General features: G+C 40.9%; 1 protein-coding gene across 1 annotated transcript; it reads left to right on the top strand.

Annotated features, from left to right (window-relative positions):
- The first annotated feature begins 10,465 nt into the window (after positions 1-10,465).
- On the top strand, positions 10,466-10,807 carry LOC132611931 (uncharacterized). The gene has a single exon (XM_060326290.1). It carries the CDS (start codon positions 10,466-10,468, stop codon positions 10,805-10,807), a length of 342 nt encoding a protein of 113 aa, XP_060182273.1.
- The last annotated feature ends 510 nt before the right edge of the window (positions 10,808-11,317 follow it).

An 11,317-nucleotide genomic window follows, 5' to 3' on the forward strand; every position in this document is an offset into this window, starting at 1 on the left:
TGATCTCAGACTCATGGCAGGCCTTGCTATGACTTTGATCGATCAAGAGCTGGTAGGGAGGTTCAATAAGATGGATCCGCCGAGATTCGTTGGTACTTCTAAAGAGGATGCATGTGAGTTTATATTGGACATGCAAAAGTTATTGATCTGGATGGGGATTGTAGAGACTCACGGGGTTAATTATGTGTCATTCTAGTTTCGTAGAGACGCGAAGACCTGGTGGAGGTACTTCACTTCTTGCAGACCAGAGGGTTCTCCTCCACTAACTTGGACACAGTTTTATCGGGCCTTCCTTGAGAAGTGTGTGCCCTGTGCATTGAGAGAGGCACGTAGAGATGAGTTCCTCCACTTGCAGCAGAGGTGATTATCTGTTAATGCTTATGTGACTCGCTTCATACATTTTTCCAATTATTCAGTACCCCTGATTCCTACTGAGCCCGACAAGATTCGAGTATTTATTGGGGGGTCGTTACTTCTCTTCAGATTCCATGCCTTTAGCTTGAGGCCATGGGAGCTTCTTTCTAGTTCATTATTGAGCATGCGTCATTAGTTGAGGCTACCAAGGCCCGCTCGGTTGGAGGAGTTAGTGAGAAGAGGCAGAGACAGTTTTGGGGGTTATAGTAGTTCTAGCTCGAGGGGTGTCAGACAATCTTCTAGGCATTATCAGACCTATTTCAGCCGCCCTGTGCAGTCAGCATTACAGGCTTCTTCTAGTGGGCCATCCAGGCTGAGAGCTTCTGAGAGCTTATTTTCTCGACCGACAGACATAGTTGTTCTAGCTGGATCTTCAGTTTCTGTTCGTTAGGTTTTGGTTTCTAGAGCTTGCTATGCATATAGATCCCCGGGTCATTTTGCTTGAGATTTTCCTCGACCCAGTAAGGGTTATCAGTCCTATAGGACTCCGGCATCTTCAGGTAGCCGGGGTGGTGTTTCTCCGGGAAGCGGTGCTCAATCAGGCCGCAGTGGTTCACAGACTTCTAGAGGTGGGTCCCAGCTAGGTAGAGGTAGGAGTTCGAGAGGTGGATCACAGTATGGTCGTGGTGGGGCCCAGTGTTATTCATTCCCAGGTAGACCCGAGGCGGAGGCCTCAGATGCGGTCATTTCAGGTATTGTTTCTGTCGGACATAAAGCAGCTTCTGTACTATTTGATCCTAGATCCACTTATTCATATGTGTCTACATATCATGGTGTTAGTTGGGACATGATTTGTGATACCATAGCCGTACCTATTCATGTGTCTACTCCAGTTGGAGATTCTATTTTGGTTGATCGAGTCTATCGATCGTGCTTGGTACTTTTATGGGTTACGACACATGGGTAGACTTAATGATACTTGATATGGTGGATTTCGATATTATTTTGGGCATCACCTAGCTTTCTCCTTATCATGCGATATTGGACTGTCATGCTAAGACAGTTACTTTAACCATGCCGGGCATTCCTAGACTTGAGTGGAGGGGTACTCCTAGTCCCGCTCCGAAGAAGATTATTTCCTTTCTTCAGGCAAAGAAATTAGTTAACAAGGGGTGTTTAGCTGATTTGGCTCATGTGCGTGACACTGCTATTACATCTCCGCCTTTTGAGTTCGTTCCCATTGTGAGCGAGTACGCGGAGGTATTCCCGTCATATCTACCAAGTATGCCACCTGATTGCGATATTGGCTTTTGTATTGACTTGGACCCGGGCACCCGCCCTATTTCTATTCCGCCATATCAGATAGCACCCGCCGAGTTGAGGGAGCTAAAATATCAATTGCGAGATTTGTTGATGTTATATCCCGCATTCTTGTACAATCGGATAATTCAAGACAATCGCGGGAAGACAGTAATCAAGGCCATATTTTTACTTTGCTGGGCATATAAGTTGTTATGAAAATATTAAAGTGGAAATAATGAGAAAGGTCAAGGGCATAAAAGGAAATTCGCAATATGACTCGTGGAAATATGGAGGGAGACGAAGGGCAAATTTGTAATGTGGAAAAATTAAATTTTCATGAAAAGTACAAAATAATAATAATATGGGCTTGGAGGAAAAAGGGGCCATTTAGGCCATCTATAGTAAATGGGCCAAAGCCCATATGAGCAAAATTTATAAGTCCATAAGATGACTTAATTAGTCATCTTATTCATTATTTCTCTAGAACTTTCAAGAAAAAGCAAGAACAAAAAAAGAAGGAGAAAACCTTGAGGCCATTCGGCCAAGAGGAATTCCACAAGAAAAAATTGACTAAAATTCCTTCAAAAATCATTTTCTACCAAGTAGAGGGTCCTTAACAAAGTGGAGTTGTTGTTAAAGCAAGAAAAATTCAAAATCATACAAGTTGCCAAGTTGTAGTCAAGTGAAGAAGTGGAGGAAAAGAAAGGTGAGGACTTGTGCTCTTTTACATGTTATGAATATTTATGCATGTTGTAGTGTACAAAAGTGGATGAAATTTATGAAGAACAATATTATGGGATGTGGTCGTGAGGTGTAATATGTGTATGTATGTGTAGGAATCATGTTTCAATTGTTTCATCTAGTATTTGGTTATTATTGTTGTGAATGCTATGTGGAATAATGGAAGTTGAATAAATTTGGAGAGGTTGTAGTGTGTATGCTTGATGTTGGCCGTATAGTTGTAGTGTAATATGGAAGATAAATGGTTCTTGTTGTTATGGAAAATTTGTTGTGAGGTTGTTATAGGAAAATATGTGACTTTATTGTAGTTTATGTGAATATGGAAATGAAAGTGGCAAGATGCAAATTATGATTGTTATTAATGAAATTGGAAGGTGAAAAATGCATTGTGGGTGAATTATGGTTTTGGTGGAAGTTTATGTAAATTGAATATTATGTTCTTACATGTATAGAAGACAATGATATTAGTATGGTGTTGTTGAAATATATATTATAAGGTTAGTATTGTTTTATGAAAGTTGGAAGGTCTTGAAGGAAATTGTATATTGATTGAATTGTTAGTATTGTTGTTGGCATTGTTGTTGATACTTTGGCCGGGTTGAATTCCCGGGGTTGTTGTTGATTGAAATTGGCCAAGTTGAACTTGGTGGGATGGAGTATTTACAGGGGAAGTGCTGCCGAAATTTCGGTAGACAAATGTTACTTTAAGATTCCAATTCCAAAAGCTCTAACCAAAGTTGGTAAATGTGACCAATTTGTAGATTTTGGCGGATTTGCGACTTGAATTCGGGATAGCATACGGAGCGGCAAGAGGTATGTAAGGCTTCATCCTTCCTTCTATGGCATGTCTTAGACGTAATAAGTTGGATATGAGCCTCGGAGACAACCCTATCCTCTGGAATCCGCGCCTAGAGTTTCCCCTTTCCCATTCAGTAGAATTGAACTAAAAATGGTGTAAAAAGTTGGAAAAACTTCCTAAGCCTCTAGAACTTGCTACATAGGACCCGACTACCTTAAAACCCTCATAAGTGACGTCATAGAATGGAATGTACACAAATTTGGCACGCCGCCTCAGTTGACCCGAGGTGGGCCCAGTTTTTCCCGGTTTTCCTTTGTTGACTCGTTTGACTTGTTTCAAAGTTGAATCTAAAAGAGAACTTTTGACCCTTGTTTCGATTATTAAACGGCAAGTACTGTACCATTCTAATGGAATTATGTCCATGATGACTGTGGTAACGATGATGTCAAGAAAAAAGAATACGCCTATGACAAGCATGACAAAGATGATTTCATGACTAAAATGATGAATATGATCTTATATGGATAACGATGTAGTCCAAAATGAGAAAATGCCTACGGTAGATATGTTGACGATATGTTCTGCTATGAAAAGGAAAATATAAAAATGTTAAACTATATCTTGATACCCTAATTCTATTACAGGTAATGACTACTCTAAAGGTTCTAAGTAAATGAAACTATACCTTATGACCCTATTTGATGTTTTTCTCATAATGACACTTTTCATTGGTAGCCTCGCCTTATAATACTCGTGTTATATCCCGCATTTTTCGCATTCGGATAATTTAAGGTAATTGCGGGAGATTAAGAGCAAGATTATAATCTTGATTTTGTTTGGTGTACAGGTTGTTTATAAAAATTTAGAAGTGAAAATAATGAGAAAGGTCAAGGGCATAAAAGGAAATTCGCAATATGACTCGTGGAAATATGGAGGGAGACGAAGGGCAAATTTGAAAGTTGGAAAAATATTTCATGAATTACATAAACTAGCCAAAAATATAAGTGGGCTTGAAAGTCCTTTTTGGACAAAAATTAAGGGCCCAACCGGCCATATAGGGTCCAAGCCCATAAGGGATTCAACTTGGTCAATAAATAAGATGACTTAGTCATCTTTATCTTATTAACTTCTAGAGAATTCAAGGAGAATCAAGAACAAAAGAAAGAAGGGAAAAACCCCAAGGCCATTCGGCCATAGTAGAAATTCCAAGGAAAAATTGATAAATTTTTTCCAAAAATCATTTTCTACCAAGCAAAGGGTGCTTATCAAGGTAGAGTTGTTGTTGGAGCAAGAAAGATTCAAAATCATATAAGTTTCCAAGAGATAAGCAAGTGACAAGTTGAAGAATAAAGGTAAAATTCTAACCTTGTTTTATGTGTTATACATGGTTTATATGTGTTGTAGTATGCAAAAAATGGATGAAATTCATGAAGGAGAGAAATATGATATGTGGCCGTGTACCTATATGTATGTGTACAAGCCATGCTTCAATTGTTTTAACTAGTATTTGGTTGTTATGTTTGTAAATGATATGTAGAAAATGAAAGTTGAATGAGTTGGAAAATATTGATGTTGTGTATGGCCGTGAGGTATATTAATTTTATTATGTGTACATGGCCGTGTATATTGTATGTATGGCAATGTATATGTGTTGAAGAATGAAGAATAATGAGCAAGTTATATTCGATGTTGTAGTTGTTGTGTCGTAGATTTCATATCGCAAATAAAGGTTTGGTGACCTTGGTGAAGTATTGGTAAGTGGGAGATTATGTATATTGGAGGACAATGTTCTTGCATGGATAGTAAGTAATGGTATTAGTATGATGTTGAGGAAATATATATTACAAGGTTGCTATCGTGTTTATTGAAGTTGGAAAGTTTTGAAGAAAGTAGCAAATTGATATCACGTGTCTTGAATTAAATGTGTGGATCACTAGTGTGATTATTGAGCTATGATAATAGTTTGGCCGGGTTTGAATTCCCGGATTGTGTTTGTCAAGAATTTGGTTATATTGAATGTCGAGGATGGTGTATTTACAGAGGAAATGCTGCCGAAATTTCGGTAGCCAAGTGTTTCCTTAAGATTCTAACTCCAAGTATACTAATGAGGGTTTTGGTAAAAATGACCAATTCGCAGATTTTGACGAAATTGTGACGTGAAATTGGAATAGCAAAAGGAGCGGAAAGAGGTATGTAAGGCTTCACCTTTCTCTCTATGGCATGTCTTAACTAAACGAAGTCGGGTACGAGTCTCGGGGACAACCCTAATCCCCGGAATCCGCACCTAAAGTTTTCAACTTTTCGTTCAATTGAATTGAAGTAAAAAGTGTGCAAAATGATGAAAAGACCTTCTAGACCCCTATAACTTGCCTAAGTGGGACCCGATTACCCTAAGACTCATACAAGTAACGCTATGACACGTAAGATGGGTAAATTGTATACGCTACCTCATCCGGCCCGAGGTGGGCCCGTTACTCTCGGATCTTCCTATAATCTTGGTTAACGTACTTGAAGTGAATCCAAAGGGGGCCTTTGATCCCGATTTCGTCACCAAGTGATAAGTACGACCGGAACGACTCTACGACTAAGCCAAGTACTTCATATAAACATGAAAGTGATAAACTAATTGTTGAATCATATTTATATTTTCTAGTTATAAATTTATTTTCTAAAATACCTAAGATTTCATTTTCGGTTACTGTAACACTATATTCCGTTGATAGTTTCGCCTTAAAATACTTGTTCCTTCAAGGTGAGACAAAGCTATCACTAGCATTCCGTAATGTAATCGAAGGTCACCGACCTTATGTCACTCCGATGGATACATGATTTTCCTTGGCTCTCTTGTGTGCTCATATGATATAGGTACATAAAACGGGTGTACGTGTATGGGTATGTATATATATATGGTAAAGTAAATGTATATAAGACATGTATATGCATAAAAGATGAGTAAATGTATATGTATGTGTATGTGGGGAAAAAGGGAAGGGCCACTATTATATCACCACCTGATTCAGCTGGATTCCATCCTGGACGCGGGATGCCCGGACGCGGGATATGGGATGAGCCGTACGCGGCGTCTGTATATATATATATATATATATATATATATATATATATATATATATATATAATGTGTGATGCATATGTGATGTAATATGTTGGGTCATCGTTGGGGAAGGGGTTGGGAGAGCCGATTGTATTCGGCGTCTGTAAGTGTAAATGAAAGATACTGTCTACTGAATTGTACTGTTTTCTGTATACATGAATAAGGGACACCGAGGGGGGGTTGGGAGAGCCGATTGTATTCGGCGTCTGTAAATGTGAGCAAAAGATACCGTTACTGAAATGTACTATTTTCTGTACACGAGAATAAGTAATATAAAAATGTTGATTCCTATGCCTATGAAAAGAAACGTTCCAAAGACGAAAAGGGCAAGCCTATACGATAGCCCGCCTGAAAAGGGGCCTCCCTACGTACAGGTTACTTTCTTGCCCCATTATACGGCCTATGGCTCCGTGATATTATTATTGATCGCACTCTATGTTACTGCTTGCATTATTTTCCATGCCTTACATACTCGGTACATTATTCGTACTGACGTCCCTTGTTGTGGACGCTGCGTTTCATACCGCGCAGGTCAGCAGGTATACGGACCAGATTCCTAGCGCCCTATCAGCAGCATTCGACAGCGCTCCAGTTGTTCCGGAGCCTTATATCATCGGTACTATTTTGTGTATGTATTTTCGGGCGCGACAGTACTCGACCCTTTCTCTGTATAAATGTACTATGTCTAGAGGCTCGTAGACAGATATACACAGTCAGCTATATACAGTTAAATGTATTGTATTTTGAATGGTTCGCGTCCCGGTGTAACGCGATATTAGAAAGTTTACTGCTAATGTTAATGAAAAAAAAAATGTGCCACTGTTCATACAGGATAGCGAAGGGGTGCTCGGTACAAGTATCGGGTACTCGTCACGGCCCCTAGTCGGGTCGTGACAACGCGTCCCTTCAAGGTGAGACAAAGCGACTACGGTTGTTCCATAATGTAATCGGAGGTTACCGACCTTACGTCACTCCGATGGATATGTGACTTTCTTTGGGCTTCCATGCATGCTATTTACAAGATACATGTATATGTGTATGGGTATGTATATGTATATGGGGAAAGGGGAAGGGCAACTGTTTTATCACCACCTGATTCAGCTGGATTCCATCCCGGACGCGGGAAGCCCGGACGCGGGATATGGGAGAGCCGTACGCGGCGTCTGTATATGTGATGTATGATATATATGATATGATATGTTGGGACACCGTTGGGGAGGGGGTGGGAGAGCCGATGTATTCGGCGTCTGTACATGTGAGGAAAAGATACCGTTTACTGAAATGTACTGTTTTCTGTATACGAAAATAAGGAACACCGTGTTCTGAAAAAGGGGCTAAGCTTGCATGGTATCTGCCTACAAGGCATGCACATGCACAGCTTATTTCTGCTCCAGGACAAGCTCTGTATGTCTATTCTGTTATTATTCACACTCTATATTCAGTTACTATGTTTTCATTCATGCCTTACATACTCAGTACATTATTCGTACTGACGTCTCTTCTTGTGGACGCTGCGTTTCATGCCGCGCAGGTCAGCAGACAGGTGGATTTGAACCCTAGAAGCTCTACTAGCCGCACTTGACAGCGCTCCAGTTGTTCCGGAGCCCCACTTCCGCGGTACTATTTTGCGTATGTATATTCGGGCACAACAGTACCAGGCCCTATCTATGTATAAGTGTACTATGTCTAGAGGCTCGTAGACAGATATGCACAGTCAGTTATGTATAGTTAGATATGTGGTAGTTTGGCATCTTAATGCTGCTATGTAAAGTGATAGCGAAGTTTACTAGTCTATGTTCATAATGACGCTGCTAATGTTAATGTTCAAAAAAAATATATATGGTACTGTTCATACGGTTTGCTAAGAGGTAAAGGTAAAATGATAGATAAGGGGTGCTCGGTACAAGTATCGGGTACTCGTCACGGCCCCTAGTCGGGTCGTGACAGTTGAGTAAGGGATTCATTAGGCTGAGTGTCTGCTCTTGGGGTGCTCTATGTTGTTCGTAAAAAAGAATGATGGATCTATGAGGATATGTATCGATTATCGTCAGCTGCACAAGGTTACTATTCATAACAAGTATCCTATGCCTCATATCGATGATATATTTGACCAACTTCAGGGTGCTTCAGTGGTCTTGAAGAATGACTTGCATTCAGGCTACCATCAGCTGAAGATCAGGGCTGAATATATTCCGAAGAAAACTTTTCAGACGAGATATGGGCATTATGAGTTTTTGGTGATGTCATTATGCTTACCAATACCCTGGATGCATTCATATCTTTGATGAATGGCATCGTTAGGCCATTCTTTGACTCTTTTGGGATTATGCTTACTGATGATATCTTGGTGTATTCCAAGAGTAGAGATGAGTATGAGGGTCATCTTCGCACAGTGCTTGGGTTGTTGAAGAAGAATAGTTTGTTTACTAAGTTTTTGAAGTGTGAGCTTTTGTTAGAGTCTGTGGCGGTCTTGGGCCACGCTTTGTTTAAGGATGGGATCATAGTGGACCCTAAGAAGATTGAGGTTGTGAGGGATTGGGAGAGGCCTACAACTGTAATCGAGATCCATATTTTCATGCGTTTTGCCAGTTACTACCATCGATTTGTGAAGGGTTTCCCTACTATTGCTTCGTCATTGACCAGATTGACCTAGAAGGATGTTCTCTTCCAGTGGTCCGATGATTGTGAGACGAGCTTTCAAAAGCTCAAGACCCTTTTGACTTCAGCCCCGATTCTAGCATTACCTGTGGAGCGTAAGGATTTCTCAGTCCATTGTGATACATCCAGTATGGGTTTGTGTGCTGTTTTGATGCAGGAGGGTAGTGTCATAGCGTATGCTTCCCGTCAGTTAAAGATCCATGAGAGGAATTACCCTACCCATGATTTGAAGTTGCTAGCTATGGTCTTCACTTTGAAGATCTGGAGGCATTACTTGTATGGCATCCATTGTGCGATTTTCACCGATCACGTAGCCTTCAGCACATATTTACCCAGAGAGATCTTAATTCCAGGCAGTGCCGATGGATGAAGCTCCTAAAGGAGTATGACATCTCTATTTTTTATCATCTAGGGAAAACCAATGTTTTTGCTGATGCCTTGAGTTACAAGGCCACGAGTATGGTGAGTTTAGCCTGTTTGGTTATTTTCGAGCGTCCATTGGCCATGTTCGTTCAGACTCTGGCCAACATCTTCGTTCGTGTTGATATTTTGATCCCAAGGAAAGTCTTAGCTTGTGTCGAGGTAAGATCGTCCTTGTTAGAGCAGAGCGGGACTCATCAGTTTGAGCAGGATTCGAGATAAGGTTCTGAGGGGTGAGGTCAATGAGGCTATGATTGATTCTGAGGGTACTTTGAGGATTATGGGGGGCGTGTGTGTTCCTCATATTGGTGACTTGATTCATTTAATTTTCACTGAGGCGCATAGCTCTCGATATTCCATTCATCCGGGGGTACTAACATGTAACATGATTTGAGGCAGCATTACTGGTGGTGTCTCATGAAGAAGGATATACCCGAGTGGAAGTGGGAGAAGATTGCCATGGATTTTGTTGTGGGTCTTCCGAAGACCCTGGGTAAGTTTTATTCGATTTGGTCGATAGTTGCTCGTTTGACTAAGTCAGCTCATTTCATTCCAGTTCAGGTCTCTTATACTGTAGAGAAGTTAGCCAAGTTGTACATTTGTGACATTATAAGATTGCATGGGGTTCCCATTTCTATCATATCTGATCGGGGTTCTATCTTCACTTCCCATTTCTGGAGAGCTTTAAATGCTGAGTTGGCTACCCGAGTGAATCTTAGTACAACTTTCCACCCTCAGACCGATGGGCAGTCCGAACGTACCATTTAGGTGCTCGAGGATATGTTGAGGGCTTGTATTATGGACTTTGGTGGTCATTGGGACCAGTAGTTACCATTGGTAGAGTTTGTGTATAACAACAGTTATCACTCGAGTATCGACATGACGCCTTTTAAGGCTTTATATGGTAGGAGGTGTAGATCTCCAGTTGGTTGGTTTGATGCATTTGAGGTTTGAGGTTGGGTACGAATCTGTTGAGAGAGTCTCTTGAGGAGGTGAAGGTCACTCAGGCTAAACTTTTGGTAGCTCGGAGTTGTCAGAAGATGTATGCGGTTTGGAAGGTCCGAGATTTAGGGTAAGCTATGGGTGATCAGGTTATTTTGAAGATTTCACCCATGAAAGGTGTTATGAGATTTGGGAAGAGAGGTAAGTTGAGTCCGAGCTATATTTGGCCGTTTGAGATCCTTGATTGTGTGGACGATGTTGCTTATGAGTTGACCTTGCTACTAGGCATGGCAGGCATTCATCCAGTTTTTTATGTGTCTATGCTGAAAAAGTATCATGCCGATGGTACTTATATTGTTCGCTGGGACTCGGTATTGCCTGATGAGAATCTGACTTACGAGGGGGAGCCTATTGCGATGTTGGATAGGCAGGTTCGAAAGTTGAGGTCTAAGGAGATAGCTTCTTTGAAGGTACAATAGAAGCATCGTCTTGTTGAGAAGGCTACTTGGGAGACTGAGTCCAACATGGGTAGCCGACATCCTCAGTTATTTGCCGATTCAAGTACTTCCCATTCTCTTTCCCTTGTCGCTCGAGGACAAGTGACTGTTTAATTGGTATCTGATGTAATGACACGTTTGGTAGTTATTGCTTTTTTGATCCTTTTGACCCTTTCCCGAGCTTGGTTAGCTCACATTTGACCCGAGGGGACCATTTACATGCTTCCCCAGGTCTTTGGATATGATTTAGGTGATTTTGTGGAAAATTCTAGCTTAAAGCGAAAAAGAGTTGACTCAAAGTTGACTTTTGGGTAAACACACCTTTTTGGAGAATCTGTCTATTTCGAGAGGTCCGGATGATATTTTAGAACTTGTGTGTATATTCAGTTCGGTTCCCAATGCATTCAGCTGCATTTTGGGACTTGGGTTGGGAAGTTAATTTTGAGGTATCGGGGGTTGACTTGGTCAATGAAAAGTCCGTTGGGAATTCCA

The sequence above is a fragment of the Lycium barbarum genome, chromosome 1 (assembly GCF_019175385.1).
Source record: "Lycium barbarum isolate Lr01 chromosome 1, ASM1917538v2, whole genome shotgun sequence".
Classification (NCBI taxonomy): Eukaryota; Viridiplantae; Streptophyta; class Magnoliopsida; order Solanales; family Solanaceae; genus Lycium; species Lycium barbarum.

Bases quoted from the DNA above. Each gene is read 5' to 3' on its own strand.
- LOC132611931 (XM_060326290.1), top strand. From the start codon at position 10,466: ATGGGTGATCAGGTTATTTTGAAGATTTCACCCATGAAAGGTGTTATG.